General features: G+C 37.2%; 1 protein-coding gene across 4 annotated transcripts in view; it reads left to right on the top strand.

The window, feature by feature from the left end:
- ryr3 (ryanodine receptor 3) overlaps positions 1-20,653 on the top strand; it is a 99,398-nt gene that overhangs the window by 29,269 nt on the left and 49,476 nt on the right. For all 4 annotated transcript variants that reach the window (XM_048206336.1, XM_048206335.1, XM_048206334.1 and 1 more), the window contains 22 exons: positions 1,015-1,089; positions 1,423-1,501; positions 2,446-2,558; positions 5,622-5,721; positions 5,842-5,935; positions 6,759-6,833; positions 7,547-7,703; positions 9,039-9,203; positions 10,626-10,747; positions 11,800-11,980; positions 12,061-12,196; positions 13,564-13,659; positions 13,969-14,087; positions 15,022-15,155; positions 15,968-16,209; positions 16,379-16,571; positions 16,972-17,188; positions 17,387-17,491; positions 18,317-18,420; positions 18,750-18,833; positions 18,990-19,149; positions 19,303-19,447. In XM_048206336.1, the coding sequence (XP_048062293.1) occupies positions 1,015-1,089; positions 1,423-1,501; positions 2,446-2,558; positions 5,622-5,721; positions 5,842-5,935; positions 6,759-6,833; positions 7,547-7,703; positions 9,039-9,203; positions 10,626-10,747; positions 11,800-11,980; positions 12,061-12,196; positions 13,564-13,659; positions 13,969-14,087; positions 15,022-15,155; positions 15,968-16,209; positions 16,379-16,571; positions 16,972-17,188; positions 17,387-17,491; positions 18,317-18,420; positions 18,750-18,833; positions 18,990-19,149; positions 19,303-19,447 (2,896 nt within the window). The remainder of the gene's footprint in view (positions 1-1,014; positions 1,090-1,422; positions 1,502-2,445; positions 2,559-5,621; positions 5,722-5,841; positions 5,936-6,758; positions 6,834-7,546; positions 7,704-9,038; positions 9,204-10,625; positions 10,748-11,799; positions 11,981-12,060; positions 12,197-13,563; positions 13,660-13,968; positions 14,088-15,021; positions 15,156-15,967; positions 16,210-16,378; positions 16,572-16,971; positions 17,189-17,386; positions 17,492-18,316; positions 18,421-18,749; positions 18,834-18,989; positions 19,150-19,302; positions 19,448-20,653) is intronic.

Genomic DNA, 20,653 nt, shown 5'->3' with positions numbered 1-20,653 from the left:
TAATAATAAGAAATGTTTTATGAGCACCAAATCAGCATATTAGAATGATTTATAAAGGACCATGTGACTGCTGAAAATTCAGCATTGCCATCACAGGAATAAATTACATTTTAAAATGTATTCAAATAGAAAACAGTTGTTTTGAATTGTAATAATATTTATGTATTATTGTTGTATTTTTATCAAATAAATGCAGCCATGATGAGCATAAAAGTCTTCTTTCAAAAACTTTATAAAATCCCACCAACCCAAAACTTTTGAACGGTAGTGTATATTCATATAATAGTGTATATTATTTATCAACAGTCCAGAGATCTTGCCATTTTTAATAAGCTGACAGTGAACACAGTTGTCTGACCAGGAAAAAATAAAGAAAACTGGAAACTGTTTGGAAGTTGCAGTTTCTGGTTAAATGTAGTGCTAAACTGTACAATATCACAGCGACATACAGCAATGGACTGTTGTGTATCATCTGATATTTCAGTGAGACAGCAGGCATACAGCAACAGCTGAGAGTAGGGAACACAAGTTTCAACTTTCCTCTTTGTCAAAGCCAGTCGTTTTTGGACTGCTAGTGAGGGGTTCAAATGGTGTTCAAAACTAAACGGATCATAATCATGATAGATTACGGAACACAATCACCAGCTGCAGACTAAAACATGAGCTTTACCTGAGGTTCTACAATATAGACATATATTTAACTAAGAGAAACATCTTTTTCCCCCAATGCACTCAGAGGCTTATAAGACGGGTAAGTATATTTATTCCTCTCTTTCTTGTGGGCCGTTTTTACTTTTTTTTCCACACCCTCCTCACATTTCCTCATCTACGGTACAACAACGAAATTTTGTTCTCGTTCAAATTTCCATTTAACATCTGTCCGGCATGTTCTTCCCATTGTCAGTGTTTTCTGTTTCATTGACTCTTAACTTTATTTTAGCAGTGACCATTCTGTCCACGTCTCTGAACCCTTGCCTTGATTGCACTAACAGTATTTTACTCTCTCTTCTGTAGGCAGCACAAGGAGGTGGACATCGGACACTGCTCTACGGTCACGCTATCCTCCTTAGGCATTCCTTCAGTGGAATGGTGAGAATGCGCCACACAAATTGAAGCCAGTAGGGAGACGGATTAGGCAGCCTGTCACAGCTTACAGCTCACACACATCAACTTCATGATCGATGACTCCCAACAGTATATTGGGGGAGATGGGGATAAGTGAAAATGCTTTAACATCACAAATGACAGGATGGCTTATGTTTAAATGGGATAATTGTGTGTTTGTATTATTAACTATAAAGCTTGAAGCTTATAGAACTTGTCTTTCTGGAGGCATGTGCCCATAATGCATTGCTACAGTGTATGGGAAACTTATTTGTCATGATTTGTAGAATTTACACTTGTTTCTTTGTTTTCCCACAGTATCTGACATGTCTGAAAACTTCCAGATCTCTAACAGACAAACTGTCTTTTGATGTTGGCCTAGAAGAGGATTCAATTGGTAACAACATCAGTGCTATTTTAGTATTATTTATATCCTATTATAGAATTTATTCATATTTTGATTTAGCTTTTATTTTCATATTTACATTATTTTATAAAACTGGTAATAACATTAGTGTTATTTTAGTATTATTTATATACTATTATAGTATTTATTAATATTTTAAATTAATTTTATATTTACATTTTTCATTTGAATTTTAGTTTGTGTTTGTTTGTAATTTCTTTTATTATTTTTTTTTTTTTTCATTTTTTTCATGTTTAGTTTAAGTAATTTTAGTACCTTAACTTAAACTTCATGTTTCATTTATTTTGTTTCATAATTTTTTTTCATCTAATGTTTTTATTTTATTTTATTTTATTTTATTTTATTTTATTTTATTTTATTTTATTTTATTTTATTTTATTATTTTATTTTTTTATTTCCATTTTCATTATTTTTATTTCATTTCATTTTAATTTAGTATAGTATTATATTTTATTTATTTCCATTAACAAAAAGATTTTTAATAGTTTTAGTTATCAATAACATCACTGAATTAACTTAATATAAGCAATGCTCTGTATAGGTGTGCTTCAAGGGACTAATACAATTTTCTTTTTTTAACGAATCACCCCTTTCTGACCTCTTTCTGGCTGTGATTGACATTTGAACTGTAGGTAACAGATGCAGTGCTAGGACTACTTCCCAAGCTTTGAAAAGAGATCCAAAATTAAACATAGATATCTTACTATTTTTGTGTATTGTGTCACCCAGAATAGAGGAACATGAATATCCGTATCAACATCTAAGTTTGCAAACGCCCAAAAGATCTTATGGGCGATCTCAGTTCATCATGGTCAAAGGTTGATTGAATCATTGACAGCTGTAGGACATTGACGAGCTGTTTCTTTATTTACATCTGGTTAGTGTCCTTTAACTGATGTTTTATTCAATCAAAGGGGAAGCTTGTTGGTGGACAATTCACCCAGCATCCAAGCAGAGGTCAGAGGGTGAGAAAGTGCGCATTGGTGATGACCTCATCTTGGTCAGCGTGTCCTCTGAGAGGTTCCTGGTGAGTACCTGGTGTGTTTGAAGTTAAAAGAGCAATGCAGCTCTTTCCATACAGCACCAAGCCACAGTGACCATGTTTTTCAAGCCCCAGTAAAACACGATATAAATAGTTTATTCAACTCATGCAGTGTTTTCTAAGTCTTCTGAAATCATATGATAGCTTTGTGTGAGCAACAGACAGTCTTGATTTTGTTTTTGGGGACTGCTAGAATAGGTTTCCATGCTTGAATGTTCAAAAGGCACATCATTTTTACATATTTGACATTGTTGCAGCACCTCTTTTCCTATTCTGTCAGTAACGCTCTGTTTAATCTTATGAAGCCCCTCCTTCCGAAAAGCGCTCTGATTGTTCGGCTGTACTGCTGTACGGCTGTAGTGTGTTGTGATTGGTCAACCTCTTAGAGCCTGTATTAGAAATGTCACATCTCTTACCATGACCACGTTTTCCAGGGTTCAGCTTAACCAAGCTTCACCCCCTTTATTCTGCTTTTGCCTTGGGCAGGAGTTATTTAAATGTGAAACATTGTGATGTGTACATTCCCGGAAAAAAACTCAAGACTACAATCGAGGCAGGGAGTTTCAGGGAGTTCAGAAACAGTGCTTGCTGATATAGATAATAATTCCCTTTGGAGTGCACATTGTGCTTTGTAAAATGCAGACATTTTTAAGTGAAGTGTGAGTGAGTGAAATGACGTGTGGCCAAGTATAGTGTCCCATACTTGGAATTTGTACTCTGCATTTCACCCATCCAAGTGAACACTAGACAGCAGTGAGTATTGAACACACACACACAAACACACACACACACTTGGAGCAATGGGCAGCCATTTTTGCTGTGGCGCCTCGGGAGTGATTGGGGGTTAGGTGCCTTGCACCTCAGTTGTGGGTAATGAGAGTGGAAGAGCGCGCTGTTCATTCACTTCCCCCACCTGCAACCCATGACCTTTGGATTGCAAGTCCGACTCTAACTATTAGACCACAACTACCCCTATTTTTATATGCCCAAACAGCAACATCACACACTAAAGAAAGTTAAAAATGAAAAAAAAGCATAATAGGTCCTCTTTAAAAAATAGGGTGCTAGATTTTAATGTCGTTTATTAATGTTTCATATTTTTTTGTCCTTTTGAACTGCCAGTGTATGAACAATTTTGAGTGATCTATTCTTTTAATGAACTCAGTTTAAAAATACCCAGATTTCCCTGATAATGCACATAGACTCATAGTCTGTAGTAAAAAAGAAAAAAAGAAAGAAAAAGTTATTCCATAATTTCTCATTATAATTTCATTTGTGTCTGGTAAGATGGCTTTGGCAGATGTGCTGACAGTCAATATACCTCTTTCATGCAGAGGGAACCCATCAGGTTTAATCAAGTAAGTTGTCATGGTGATGTGCTCAGCCTGCCAACAGAGCATTGAGTTCCCCTAGATGTACAGGAGGAGAATGGATGCTCTAAGGGAGAGAAAGTGGTTTATGGCCCACTTTTGTCTTGTTTCAGACTTATTAGATTATATTTTACCTGCATATATTTTACCGGCAGGGTGAAAATTATTATTATTATTTTTTAATAAAGGTTTTAACCCCAAAAAGAAAAAAGGAAAAGAAAAAAATGGTAGTCTAACAAAGGTCTCTTTCAAAAGTCTGGGGTTGGTAAGATTTTTAAAATGCTTTTGAAAGAAGTCTCTCATGCTCACCAAGGCTGCATTTATTTGATCAAAAATACAGGTAATATTGTAAAATATTATTACAATTTGAATTCTTTTCTATTTTCTGTTTTTTTAATCATTTTTAAAATGTAATTTAGTTGTGGTGCTCAAGAAACATTTCTTATAATTAATGCTGAAAACAGTTTTGCTGATTGATATTTTTGTGAAACGGTGCCAAGATTATTTGATGAATAGAAAGTTCAAAAGAACAGCTTTTATTTCAGATCTTTGTAGCATTATGGATGTATTTACTGTCACTTTTGATCAATTTAATGCACCCTTGCTGAATAAAGTGATGTCTAAAACAGTAGTGTAAATTTAAACAAGTATAAACAAGTATACACATTACATAAGACTTTTCAAAATTCCTCAGAAATTGTTCACCCCTGAAAGTCATTATTATAATTCAGGCACTGCTCCCATTTTGTTCAGGTCAGTTGCATTGTTTTTGTTCTAGCTATGGATTAACTAAAAATGCTTTTAAAGGTGCTAAAGAGGATCTTTTCGTCGACTGAGAAACCAAAGACTGTTACTGAGTTTTTGAAATGAGCGCATACGTAAGAATTTCGAGGGAACGCCTCCCAAAACTCATGCACGAGTATTGGAACACGAGTGTTTACCACCGGCATTCGCTGTGTCGTGGATTCATTATGTCGGACTCACCGCAGGTAACTCATAATCTGCAGTTGTTACTCCTGTCTCCTGACAAAAACATTGCATGCGGCGCCTGTGGAGTGTGGAAAGTTACTGGAGCGCGCAGCCGCGCTCGTCTCTCACAAGGAACGTCATGGCAGTGATTGACAAGCCAGAGGGCCAATCCGCGCACGTCTCTCACAAGGAACGTCACGGCAGTGATTGACAAGCCAGAGGGCCAATCAGCCATTGGCTGATGTTTTTAAGGCCCTACCTCGTGCACAGATGATGTATATTAATATTATTCCTTTCAGTGCACCCAATAAATAGTCTTTTATCAGTTAGTAAAGACAGTTTCAAGTAATATTGCAAAAATGTATAAAACAAAACATCCTCTTTTAGCACCTTTAAGTCCATTAGAAGGGGTTGGGGAGCTGTTCATGCAGAGAGCTAGTGTTCTAGGAAAGGCAGTCACTGTTTGTGTTTTCTAGACAGTAATCTTTTAAAAACAGATTTATAACTAAGATGCTGACAACACAGACAGGCTGGCAGCGTCAAGGCCGCATGGCAGTATCTCTTTTCCTGTTCTCTTTAGCTATATCTCTTTCTCACTGTCTCCCTTGCTTTCACTTCTTTTCTTTTTTTTTCAATTCTGCAAGTTTGTTCAAGCACAAACATACACACATAGTTTAGTAAAACACTTGCCTCTTTCTCTCTTTTGCAGCACCTCTCCATGTCCAATGGAAGTATTCAAGTGGATGCTTCTTTCATGCAAACATTGTGGAATGTTCAGCCTACCTGCTCCAGAAGCAACGTGGCAGTGGGTGAGTTAAGTCATTTCTATGTGCTTTCAAAAATCTAAATCTATTACTTTTGTCTCGATTTACTATTGTAAAAGCACAGTTGATGTTAGGAAGTGTCTCTCTGTTCCCTTGTCTCTATAGGATTTCTTCTGGGTGGGCAAGTGATGCGCTTGTTCCATGGGCACGACGAGAGTCTCACTATACCAGGATCCGAACAAAGTGAAGAGCAACAGAGGTGAGTCTATCTGTCTGTCTGTCTATCTATCTATCTTAGTCAGCAAATTAATTCAAAAGGGAAATATGAATAATTTATCATTACTCATTATAATAAATTATAATTTTTAGAATCAATTAATCGAATTAACTTGATGTAACCAAGTTAATATTACATTCAATTAATCTGTTCGGCCAGTGAACACTCAGTATTGATCATCTATCAACTCTACAGAAAGAATATTTTCCGTGGCTACAGAAAACCATCAGTTTCTCACTATAAAGCACCTGTGTTAACAAAGGGGATCACAACTTAATACTAAATCGCTGTTTAGTGTTCAAATATACGATACTTGCAAATGCCTTAGCTGTTGAGGAGCGTCCGGATATGCAGTCTCAGGAGAAATTCTTGATGGTTCGGTCCGATGGTGCTGAAGTTGTAATCAATATCTTCTACGTTGAATGAAGAAATGACGATGAACTTGCGCTGTTAATTTGACCCTGTTGTTGACCCTGACAAGTTTATGGAGTCTGCATGTTGTGAAAATTGACTTTTAAAATTATGTGTTTGATTGCACCAGACGCTACACTATCTATCTATCTATCTATCTATCTATCTATCTATCTATCTATCTATCTATCTATCTATCTATCTATCTATCTATCTATCTATCTATCTATCTATCTATCTATCTGTCTGTCTGTCAATCGTTCTATTGATTGATCTGTGTCTGTCTGTCGTCTATCTAAAAAACTATATAGACAATTTCAGAAATTGGCGTAATAGAAAAAATCCATCCATCGATGTGAGAAAACATGTCTTCAAATCTCTTTATCTCCTTTAGAGTGGTGAACTATGAGACTGGTAAAGGAGGGTCCAAAGCCAGGTCTTTATGGAGATTGGAGCCTCTTCGGATAAGGTAAAATCAAATACACACTTTCTTACCTGTTTGTGTGTACACACCTACACACACACACACACACACACACACACACACACCTACACACACACACACACACACACACAGACACACACACACACACACACACACACACACACACACACACACACACACACACACACACACACACACACTATTGGTTATTATTGGTGCACCTATTATTACATACTTTACATAGACATAATGGTTTTTATACTGAACAATCTGTATATTCTATCCTCTAACCCTGCTCCTAAACCTACCCATCACAGAAAACTTTCTGCATTTTTATATTTTTTTAATAAAACATTTAGTATGTTTTTTTTTAAGCCATTTTAATTACAAGGACTCAGCAAATGTCCTCATAAACCATGTTTACAATGCAATACCAGAGTAATACCCATGTCATTATACACATTTGTGTCCTCATAAATCATATAAACAAGCACACACACACACACCCTTTGGTTTGAAACTGCAGTCAATTTTTTATGGCCCAGACTTGTTTCTCCTCCTCTTTCTTTTCCTATTATGCCCAAAAGGGTAGTTCAAAGTCAGGTCAGTGAGCAGTGAGTGTAATCCATGACTTAGACAATCGAAAGGTTTCCTAATCTTCTGCAAAGTCCTATTGATTGATTAAGCATTAAAATTGTTAGCATCTCATATTTGAAATCTATTTCTTTGAATTACAGCTGGAGTGGGAGCCATATCAGATGGGGTCAGCCCTTCCGCCTGCGCCATCTCTCCACCGGTCACTACCTGGGCCAGACAGAGGATAATGGCCTGATACTGCTGGACAGAGAGAAGTCTGACACCACTGCAACTGCCTTCTGTTTCCGGGCAAGCAAGGTTGGAACCATATATTTTAAAGTTGCCTATTGATAGAAGAAGTTAGAAGTTAAGCTTAGTTGACAGCATTTGTGGCATAATGTTGATTACCACAAAAACGTATTATGACATGTCCTTCCTTTTTTAAAAAACAAAGCTAAAATCTGGGACAGTTTCAGTGGAAGTGAATACTCAATAGTGCATGCACAAGACGTAAATTGCTATTTTACCACTTTGATTCATGACAACATAATGCTTAAAGGATTGGTTCACTTTCAAATATAATTTACCTGATAATTTACTCACCCCCATGTCATCCAAGATGTTCATGTCTTTCTTTCTTCAGTCGAAAATAAATTAAGGTTTTTGATAAAAACATTCCAGGATTATTCTCCTTATAGTGGACTTCAATGGTCTCCAAACGGTTGAAGGTCAAAATTACAATTTCAGTGCAGCTTCAAAGGGCTTTAAACGATACCAGACGAGGAATAAGGGTCTTATCCAGCGAAACGATCGGTCATTTTTGGAAACAAATGTAATTGTATATGCTTTATATAAACAAATGATTGCCTTCCAAGTGCTTCCGCCAAAACCACATTTTCGTATTCTTCAAAAAGCTTACGTTGTACTTCCTACACCTTCCCTATTCCAGGATTATTCTCCTTATAGTGGACTTCAATGGCCTCCAAACGGTCAACCGTTTGGAGGCCATTGAAGTCCATCATAAGGAGAATAATCCTGGAATGTTTTCATCAAAAACCTTAATTTCTTTTTGACTGAAGAAAGAAGGACATGGACATCTTGGATGACATGAGGGTGAGTAAATTATCAGGAAAATTTTGTTTGAAAGTGAACTAATCCTTTAAAACGAATATAAAAATAATGAGAACTACTACATAGCTCAAATAATACACAAGTTTTAACTGAAGAATTGAGTGCTTTTATAAAATTATAAGCTTCAGATTTCTGTTTTAAATTCTCAAAAGAATATCCCCTCCCTGTAACCTTTATTTTAGAGCTAGTAATATTAGTTTTAGAGCTAGCAACATTCCTTATATTTAATAGAAGTTTCACAGCTTTAGACAGCTTCAGCTATTGGACAAACTGACTTTATTAGATTGTAGCCCTGCTATTCAGTGCTCAGACTCTTTAATTGCTACATCTGTTTCCCAATTACTAATCCTCAGTGCATTATTACTGTATATTGGAATTTCATTACCCTTGCTCTGCTGCAACAAGCAGAGAGGTCACAAACCCAGCTGTCTATTTTATCTCAATAAAGCTTACACATGACCACCTGACAATGATTTGGCACAGTAATGGCAGGACTTGTGCAATTTGTCTTTCCCTTCACAGGAAAAGATTGACTCCGGCCCAAAGCGTGATATTGATGGTATGGGGGTTGCAGAAATCAAATATGGCGATTCGGTCTGCTTCATCATGCACGTGTCCACGGGCCTGTGGCTGTCCTACCAAGCACCTGACGCAAAATCTTCTCGCCTGGGACCACTGAAGAGAAGGGTGAGAGACGGTGTCCTTGTGCGTTTTTGTCCTAATAAGCTGAAACTATCACCGAGCTCCCTCTCCAGGTCAAGCTTACATGATTACAACGACTTTGAATGACACGCACATCTTTTATGACATCATGTGCTGTAAGTTATGATACTGTTAAAGATTATGGGGCTCACAGGATGGTCTAATGTTGGCTCAAGCCTAACCGCAGTGGCTTCTGTGTAGAGTGTAGGATATACGAGGCCATGGTTTAAATGTGATAATGAGGTAGGCATGGTGACAGTGTGTTTTTGGGGAGTGGTCAGGATTACACATTCACATGGACTGCACATCTTTCCAGCGTTGTGGTATGCAACTTAACTCTGGGCTAAAGGCCAGAAAAAGCATGCCACCTTTACGCACAGTCCAGGCAGCCAAAGTCATAACTTTGGTGACACTTGATTCAATTTTCACTTGAAAAATATTGAACCAATATTGAATTTTCTTAGCTTATTAAGTCTGCTGGACAGACTCTGACTTTCCTGTGAGGAGGAGGTGCCAAGTTGAAGATAAAGCCCATAGATTTGACTCAGAAACCCTTTTGCATCAATAGCTATGTTTCCATCCACCTATTTTTATGCGCATTTTGGGATATTGCATAAAAAATGCTGGATGGAAACGCCAAGATGCGCATAAATGCTCATAAAAAAATTATGCGCTCAAATGAGTTGGTTACATTTTTTTAAGCGATACGAAAATGTGCATAAACTACGATGAAAACATTTTTACTGAATAAATTCTTTGATGCGAATCAAAAAAGACATGTGACTGCTATGGCACTGCATAACTGGACCAACCAGCGGACTGATCTCATTGCACAGCATCTGAAATGCTGTTTTGGTCATTCTTTAATGCAACTTCCTTTTTTCTTAGTGATATTTAGCACCAGTTTATCAGGAATTGATGATTTTATTCTCTTCGACTCACTAGATGGAAACAGTGCTTTATTCGCAAATGTTTTATGCGATTTTCCAAAAAGTTAAATTCGCAACTTTGGATGGAAACATAGCTAATGCTGATACTGATATCTTACAGAGCAGGGTGACAAGCTCTAAGGCACATTTAAAATCTGGGACTCAATTAAAACTTATTTAAACCTGAAAATGAAAAAAAATTCAGCGTGAAATAAATTACCAATATTTCAGATTCTGCAATATTTATAGGTACAGATTGTAGATGTTCATTTAATAAGCAAAAATTACAAATACTAATACACTGATATTCATATTTTTTCATAAAATTAAAATTTTGATACTGATAATATAATTTGTAATGAAAAATGTATTGAATTAGAAAAATGCTAAATGAACTTTTGAACCTTGTATATCTGAACTAGTTTGTCAGCTGTTTTACTTTTCAGTCAGTGTTAATGTACATTTACGATGTGTGCAGGCTGTCCTGTCTCTTGAGGGCCATATGGATGACGGGCTGACTCTGCAGCTCTGCCAGCATGAGGAGTCCAGGGCAGCTCGCATCATTCGTAATACCACCCACCTCTTCACACAGTTCATCAGGTAATGGATTCATACTCAATGGGCTCAAATAGTACAACAGAAATGTTCCTCTTCTCATAACTGAGTGCCATTTGGAACACGGATACCTTGAGACTAGTTATTATTAAATTCTGAATGCTTAATATTAAAATATTTAAAGGTGCCATCGAACGTTTTTTTACAAGATGTAATATAAGTCTAAGGTGTCCCCTGAATGTGTCTGTGAAGTTGCAGCTCAAAATACCCCATAGATTTTTTTTAATAAATTTTTTTAACTGCCTATTTTGAGGCATAATTAGAAATGCGCCGATTCATGCTGTGGCCCCTTTAAATCACGCGCTCTCTGCCCCCTCCCGAGCTCTCGACTCACAAAGTTCACACAGCTAATATAACCCTCAAAATGGATCTTTACAAAGTGTTCGTCATGCAGCATGTCTAATCGCGTAAGTATGGTATTTATTTCGATGTTTACATTTGATTCTGAATGAGTTTGAGGCTATGCTCCGTGGCTAACGGCTAATGCTACACTGTTGGAGAGATTTATAAAGAATGAAGTTGTTTGAATTACACAGACTGCAAGTGTTTAAAAATGAAAATAGCGACGGCTCTTGTCTCCGTGACTACAGTAAGAAACGATGGTAACTTTAACCACATTTAACAGTACATTAGCAGCATGCTAATGAAACATTTAGAAAGAAATATCACTAAAAATATCATGTTATCATGGATCATGTCAGTTATTATTTCTCCATCTGCCATTTTTCACTATTGTTCTTGCTTGCTTACCTAGTCTATTGATTCAGCTGTGCACACATCCAGACGTTACTGACTGCTCTTGTGTAATGCCTTGAACATGGGCTGGCATATGCAAATATTGGGGGCGTACATATTAATGATCCCGACTGTTACGTAACAGCCGGTGTTCTGTTGAAACAATAGTGTTTGAGACTAACTGTATGTCATTTCCATGTACTGAACTCTTGTTATTCAACTATGCCGAGGTAAATTCAATTTTCAATTCGATGGCACCTTTAAAAATATTGATAATATTAACATTATTATCCTGGTCTTAGGGGTCTGGATGGTTTGAATGGAGAAAAGGATACGGAGGTGTCTCTGCCAGTCTGTGAAGTGCTACAGACCCTCAACGACCTTATCGTATACTTCCAACAGCCAGACTCTGAGCTGGAACATGAGGAGAAACAGAGGCAGCTTCGATCTCTCATCAAGCGCCAAGATCTCTTCAAAGAGGAGGTTGAATACAACTCACGCATGCCTTATTAGATTCATTATTATACAATGTACAGGGTGACAATATTTTATTATTATTTTAGGGAATGCTAACCCTGGTCTCACACTGCATTGATCGGCTAAACGTGTACAACAGTGCCGCTGAGTTTGAGGAGCTAGCTGGTGAAGAGGCCGGAGAGGCGTGGAAGGACATTCTCAACCTCCTCTATGAGCTTCTGGGTAAGAATTCAATCACATGAAGGTGATGATGTAGAGACATGACAGTTATTAGAGGCAGTTAAATAGCAATTCTATTCTCTTTTATCACCTTGTTGTTGACTCTCAGCCTGATTTACGGAGGGCAAACATACAGTTAGAGAAGAAGGACCTTGTTTAAGATATTAAAAGTTCAGATTGAAGCGAAGGCCATTTTATTTCTGCTTCTTTTTCATTTTTTTGTAGATCCTGAAGCATTTTTAATACTGCTTCTATAAATAGAGTGCTGCAGAGAGTTTGTAGGCCAAACCAAAAGTTAGGGTTACCCCTTTTCCTATTGCAAAATTCTCAATAGGATTTTTCCATTGGCTTTTGGATTATTGTAGAAAATAAGCTATGTAATCAACAAAAGTTGAATTTGATAATCTTCACAAATGAACACAACTTTTATGAAACAGTCACATGATTTCAACGTCACCACCAGTGTTGGGAAAAGTAATGCATTACCCCTTAAAAATACTTTTTATGGAAAGCAATGTGTTACATTACTTTTGAATTACTTTTTCTCACCTTAGTTGGCTTTGGCTATTTCTATCTTTTTCAGACCAGCTTGCTTATTTTTTTTTTATTTACAAGTTCTTTTTTTTGCAAGTGTAAAGACCTTTTTGGAACAAATGTGGAATGAAAAAGTAAAATAGATTGCCGATGTATGGTCCTTGCACACCAAAAGTGAAAATATTAAGTGTCAGACTGAAAGAAATCAAACACATACCTTTGCAGTAGAGGGCACAACACAAACACACCTTTTAGCTGCATTAATTGAAAATGCAACTCAGATATTTTCTTTAATTTTTGTTTGAAATTTTAACATCACATCAGGACCCAGTGAGCATAAACACTCTCCTTGGTTTACCTTCACTGGCTTGGCATTTATCAGAGCCCCCATCGAGGCTCGCTCTGAATTTTGCTCGCTCAGAGTTGCTGAGGTCACCCTCGAGAGGGGCCATGCAGAGACTGTCTGGTGAACAGCAGTGTGATACATTAGGCTAGTGACAACAGACAGTTTTTAACGGCTCTATGCGGATACATTTGCTGCCTCAGGAAGCAGCTCTTTTTGGTGTTTTTGGGCTACAAAACCGCAAGACAATTTCCCAGCAAAGTGCCTTTAGCTCTGGGGTTGAGTTTGATTGATTGCTCTGAGAAAAATTGTCTAGGTTAGGATTACTCCTATTTAGTATTTTACACACTCACACACCAGAAGGTGCTTTCATTTCAGATCATGACCATTCAGGGGGGAAACCTTGTGTGAAGGATAGTGAAAGGGATTTGTCAAGGTATGTAGGAAAAACAGTGTAACATTGAGCTTATTGCCATTGATTTTTGTCCATTAGCCGCTCTGATTCGAGGCAACAGGACCAACTGCACACAGTTCTCTCGCAAGCTGGACTGGCTAGTCAGCAAGCTAGAGCGATTGGAGTCCTCATCAGGTAAATACCACCATATGTCAAATTAGACACATACATTAGCACTGATTATAGAGGGGTTATACATTAACCAGTCTGTCTTATGTAGCCATAAACTGAGTGATCCACCATCAGCATCTGCACATATATCAATGGTTTTTTGCTTTAGCTCCATGTCACGGCAGTATTACATGGGATTTATTTGCCGCATTTGGACAATTTTCATTATAAAATCAATAGTAATTAGCTTATACAACTCTCTGCTATCTGATTATGCCTCTATCATTCCTTGTGTTTACTGCAATGCAATATTAATAAAGCAATTCTATACAGGCATTTTAGAGGTGCTTCATTGTATCCTCATTGAGAGTCCAGAATCTCTGAACATCATCCAGAAGGCCCACATCAAATCCATTATTTCTCTGCTGTACAAGCATGGGCGCAACCACAAGGTCAGCATTTGCCTTTTTTTACAAACACACACACATGCACAGATTATGTATGGAGTAGAGTATGGAATATAAAGGATGTTGCTGACCATCCATAGTCTTTAGATGGAAACTAAAACCTGCAGTCCTGAATACTATAAATATTATATGAAGAGCTGAAAATGCAGTTTCATAGATGAATCGGTCAGATTTATTGTGAATCTGTATGTTTCTATATTATGGGGGAGACTGTTCAAAAGTTTGTGGTCAGCAAGATTTTTTATGTTTTTGAAAAAAGATATTTTATACTCAACCACAGCTGCATTTATTTGATCAAAAATGCAGTAAAAACAGTTTTACTGAATTTTCAGCAGTCATTCCTTCAGTATTCAGTGTCACATGATCCTTCAGAAATCATGTTAATATGCTGATGTGAAGCTCAAGAAACATTTATTATCATCAGTGTTCAAAACAGTTGTGCTGCTTAATATTTTTGTTTGAAACCATGATAAGTTTCTGTGAGAATTCTTTGCTGAACTTCTTTGAGCATTTATTTGAAATAGATGTTTTTGTAACATTATTAATCGCTTTAATTTGTTTAAAAAAGAAAAAAAAATCTTCCTGACCCCAATTGTTGAATAGCAGTGTAAAAATTACCTTAAACTTCACAAGGTGCAATGGTGCAAACATCCAGACATTTTAACAAGGGGCAGGTGTTTCTGCTGGTGTAGACCCCTGCTACTTGACTTGAGAATTCCTCTGTCTTATAAAATGTGGGTTATGTAAACTCGTAAATACATTCTAGGAGCAGCACAGCATGTTATGCTAGCAAACACTCTCGAGTGTGCACTTGAGAATATGCAGGCACAAGACTGTAAAGTTGTACGTTGGGAAAATGTGCAGTATGAAATGTTTAAAGCAATAAAGCAACAGCATTGTTAAAATATATCCTTTGCAGATTCTAGATGTTCTCTGTTCCCTGTGTGTCTGCAATGGTGTGGCTGTGAGAGCCAATCAGAATTTCATCTGTGATCACCTGCTTCCCAAGAGAGATCTGCTGCTCCAGACACGTCTGGTCAATGATGTCCAAAGGTAGACAAACCAACACTACCAAACACACACACACACACACACACACACACACACACTCACGCACACACACACAAAGACACAAATACAAATATTTTTATTATGCAGGTGTTTATAATTTAATTGTTTCCTGTGACGGTAAAGCTAAATTTTCAGCTGCCAGTACTGCAGTCTTCAGTGTCACATTATCATTCAGAAATCATGCTAATATGTTCTAGAAACATTTCTTATTATCATCAGTGTTGAAAACAGGTGTGCTGCTTAATATTTTTGTGGAAACTATGATACATTTTTTTTCAGGATTCTTTGTATCATAGAAAGTTCAAAAGAACATCATTTATTTGAAATAGAAATCATTTGTAACAATGTAAAAGGCACTTTTGATCAATTTAATGTGTGTTTGCTGAATAAAAGTATTGGTTTCTTTATAAAATGTATGCCAAAAACTTTAAACAAGATTTATTTGAGAAGCAAAATTGTGTAAGAAAAGAATCTTATTTTCTGTTTAAATTAAAATAAAAAAACACAAATATATATATATATTTTGCTCCATTCTTGTTTTTATGGTAAACCACTTTTTTTTTTTAGATTTATGAATAAAACAAGAAAAAAAGTGCTTGTTGACAGAGTACGGAAAATATCTTTTTTTACAGTATATATTTTATTAGATCACATGACAAAAACGCAAATTAAGACAATTATATTTTTTTAGTGAAGCTGACAGTCATTGGCAACACAAAGATCTATAATGGACTTGTTAATATTTATTAATAATTTATGTCTTTTTTTTTCTGATGTGATCTCTGTTTATACAGTATGAGACCCAACATCTTCCTGGGCATGAGCGAGGGCTCGGCGCAGTATAAGAAATGGTACTTTGAGCTGATCATCGATCAAGTAGACCACTATGTGACCAGTGAACCCACCCACCTTCGTGTTGGCTGGGCCACCACCAAAGGCTACGCCCCTTATCCTGGGGGTGGAGAGGGTTGGGGAGGAAATGGTGTGGGTGACGATCTTTACTCCTACGGTTTTGATGGGCTTCATCTGTGGTCAGGTACATTTTAGGCTGTTTTACTCATGTTCCTCACTAGCATTGTTCATAATATGACATTATGAACAATGCATATATAAATGTGACTCATAAATCATTTCTGATACGCTTGTTTGAGCAGCAGTATTCACACAAATGTACTAAATTTTTTTATTCTCTTCACGTCTGATAGGGCGAATCCCACGGGCCGTGGCCTCTATTAACCAGCACTTGCTGAATTCAGATGATGTGGTGAGCTGCTGTCTGGATCTCGGAGCCCCTAGCATGTCTTTCCGAATTAACGGTCAGCCCGTTCAAGGCATGTTTGAAGACTTCAACGTAGATGGCTTCTTCTTTCCCGTCGTCAGTTTCTCTGCAGGGGTCAAGTGAGTTTCTCCAATATAAAGTGCCCAACACTGCTGATCTGTCGGGTTGAGTAACAGATGCATAAATAGCAAGAAGGAATATGGTAAGATTTACAGTATACATACATTTTAATATTAATGAGGACAAAATTCTGCAATAATCATTCAAAGTTTGTTTCGATCATTTTTACTTTGAGCATAGTACTTCTGAAATGATTGTACAAGAGTAGTTCTGTGTGACAAATGAACCCTTTCTTCTTTCACTTTATGTTCAATCAACAGAGACAGGCCATTACTCTTTTGACTTCTCAACCAAATTAAGTAGCACCAAGACATTTTTGGACAACTCTGTGTTGCTATTAGGATTAATCAAGTTATTGACCACGAGTTTAAATGCCATCTTTCTTTCTTCTTCCTCAAGGGTCCGTTTCTTGTTGGGTGGTCGCCATGGAGACTTTAAGTTCCTGCCTCCAGCAGGTTACGCACCATGTTATGAAGCCCTGCTCCCCAAAGAAAAGATGCGTGTGGAGCCTGTGAAGGAGTATAAAAGAGACGTGGAGGGAGTGAGAGATCTGCTGGGCACCACAGAGTTCCTGTCCCAGGCTTCCTTCATTCCTGTTCCTGTCGACACCAGCCAGGTGAGATATTAACTGAGTAATTCACCATAATTTTACACTCTTTTTTTAAAATTTTCTCAAGCTCTTCTAGGGCTGCTCAATTATAATCAAAGACTAAAATGGCTGTGATTATAAAATGAGACAAAGACAGACATAAATATTGGTATTGTAAAATTAAAACTGTTCTTTTGTTGTTCTTGTTCTTGTCTTGTGATCCAGATTGTCCTGCCTCCATATCTTGAAAATGTGCGGGACAAGTTAGCTGAAAACATCCATGAGCTCTGGGGCATGAACAAAATAGAGCTTGGCTGGATATATGGCAAGGTAGGAAAACATTTTAGTGCACTATAAAAATACTAAACAGCATCATCCAAATTTCTCAGCAAAAGCAAGATCCTCTCTGTATTATGACACGAGCTCTGATATCAGGATAATTTCTGCTGTGTAACTTTAGGAACTCAGAGGAGTATAATTGAAAATGTCAGCCTGAATTGAGAGTCCTTAGCTGCAGCCTAAATGAATATTTAAGCATCCCGAGTAGCTACGCAGCAGATGGGCATGCAGATCTCATTTTCAGATAGTAATGGCCGAAGGAAAGTACTTGAAGGAAAGTATCTGGGTTTTGTTTCTTCCACTGATCATTGCTGGAGAGTAACTCCAGAAATTGCAGAGCACAGTGGAAAAGCACTCTGATATGACAGAGCTTTGCAGCATTACAGTAGTTAAGACAATCTTAATGAGCAGCATGCTGTCCAAGAACGTGGCAGAAAAATGAATTATGATTGAGCGCTGCCATTACTCCTGAGGCCAGATCTTAGCATTTATTAATAACAAATATTTCAGAGGCCCAGCTGGTCTCTGATTAAGCAGATTTTAATAAGACTTTGCTGGCTCAAGGTGGCATTGTTTTGAGTGTGTGGGGTTACAGGACAAGAGCGACTTGGCAAGCGCAATACCACTTTCATTCTGTCGCCATTATTCAATCCTAAACGCTTTGGCATTCTCTCTCACATCACATCAATCTAAAGAGTTTTATGGGTTTTGAATTACAAGGTGGTATTAGTTTTGCAATATCTGACTTAAATCTGTCCTTGCTGATTTATTATTTCACTCACTAATTATATATATATATATATTGCTATTTTTTAGGTTCGAGATGACAACAAGAGACAGCACCCTTGTCTTGTCGACTTTTCTAAACTGCCAGAAACAGAAAAGAATTATAACCTGCAAATGTCAACTGAAACTTTGAAGTGAGTATTACCGCAATGTCCTCCATGATACAGACTTGCATATACTGTAAAAGGCTGTAGTTTGGACCATGATTATTAAAATGCTTGTAATTAAATGCATGTCAGAAAATATTGATAGGCTGTGCCTGCAAATTCATTTCATCCCAATATAACCCCTAGACTCAACATTATTTAGATTGAAACAAAATAACCAGCTCAATTAGGCATTGGACAGATTCATTTCTTTTATACTACTTGTCTTTGACACTTCGACTTGCATTTTTCATAAAGTATTGCTCATACTGTTTGGCTGATCATTTCCTCAGTTTCTGAAAGTTGTTCTTTTTCAGGACCCTACTTGCTTTGGGCTGCCATGTTGCACAAGTCAATGTAAATGCTGAGGAAGACCTGAAAAAGATGAAACTCCCAAAGAAGTAAAACTAGCATACATTTTAAAACCAAAACCATAAAATTCCTATTTCAGCTAGCTATCTAAATGAAGTTTGATTGATGAACATATTAATATTGTGAATTTTTTGTTTTGTTTCTGCTTTATTTCCTTCCCCACTTGTATCCTAATTCATTTAAAGCTACATGATGGCAAATGGTTATAAACCTACACCACTAGAACTTTCTGATGTGAAACTGACACCTGGTCAAGAGGTTCTAGTTGATAAACTGGCTGAAAACGCTCATAATGTTTGGGCCAAAGATCGTATCAAACAAGGATGGACCTATGGTATTCAGCAGGTAAAAATGTCCTTTTCATTATTCATTAGATATGATGTTGCCTTTGCGCATTGACAAACAAACCCGTTAAGAATGATTAAAAGTAAATGAACATATTCCCCCCCCCCCCCCGTAAAGTTGTTTGCAATCATGTCTTTTGCATTTTATTTGAAGGATTTGAAAAACCGTCGTAATCCACGGTTGGTGCCATATGCTTTATTAGATGAACGCACTAAGAAATCGAACAGAGACAGTCTTCGAGAGGCCATCCGTACTTTGGTTGGATATGGATATTTCATAGACCCACCTGATCAAGAGAGTGAGTTTTAATGCATTCTCTCTCTATATCTATCTCTTTCTCTCTTTCTCTCTATTCAGTATATACTGTATATACAGACGTGGACAAAATTGTTGGTACCATTCGATGAAAAAAAAAAAAAAACTATAATCCAGAAGCCAGAAAACTGACTTGAAGCAACTGGAATCCATCAATGTTTATTTCATATTTAGTTAAAAAAAACTTTGCAGATTTTGATTCAGCAGAATATATTAAATAATAAAACCACTGAAAATGGCATGAACAAATACGATGGGACCCATAACCTAATATTTTGTTGCACAGCCAATAGAGGCACTCACTTCAAACAAGATATTTTTGTAGCTCCCAATGAGACTTCTGCACCTGTCAACGGGTACTCAGGCCAACTCTTCATGAGCAAACAGCTTCAGCTATCTCAGGTTTGATGGGTGCCTTCACCAGACTGCATGTTTCATCTCTTTCCATAGGTGTTTGTTGGGATTCAGATCAGGGCCCATAAGAAGGCCATTTCAGTCCAGAATTTTGTTCTCAGCCATTCTTGCTTTTAGCTGTATGTTTTGAGTCATTATCCTGTTGGGGGACCCATGAGCTATGACTGAGACAGAGCTTCCTGACGCTTGGCAGTACATTTCACTTCAGAATGCCTTGAGAGTGTTTAGACTTTATTGTGCTCTGCACAGTTTCAAGGCACCCTGTGCCAGACGGAGCAAAGCAGACTCTTCTCTTTGAAAGCTTATTTTTCCGTCTGTGAACACAGAGTTGATGTGCCTTGCCAAAAAGCTTCAGAGGACATTCTCCCAAAAGCATTGTGGCTTGTCAGTGTGCATTTTAGCAAATTCCAGTCTGGCTTTTTAATGCTTTTCTTTTACTTTTAACAGTGGAGTCCTCCTGGGTTTTCTTTCATGGAGCCCACTTTTGCTCAAAAAGCGACGGATGGTACTAATAAACGTGTGATACTAATTAAGCAAAACAGTTAGTTTGATTCATCACTATAATACAGTCATTTGTATTTCTTTTCTAGGGGTATCAACATATCTGTTCAGACCGTTGTAGAATATCTCTGTAGAATAAACAAACATTGATATCTTTTCACACTGTATCACAGGGTGATTCAGAAAGAGGGAGGATAGGACGAAGGATCTAATTGCAACTAAAATGTTTATTAACCAACAGCACAAGATTAAAACCAGCAAAAACAGTAAATCT

This window comes from Megalobrama amblycephala, linkage group LG11, assembly GCF_018812025.1.
Source record: "Megalobrama amblycephala isolate DHTTF-2021 linkage group LG11, ASM1881202v1, whole genome shotgun sequence".
Taxonomy (NCBI): Eukaryota; Metazoa; Chordata; class Actinopteri; order Cypriniformes; family Xenocyprididae; genus Megalobrama; species Megalobrama amblycephala.
Note: the sequence above shows the minus strand (reverse complement) of the source record. Positions and strands in the feature narration are given on the sequence as shown.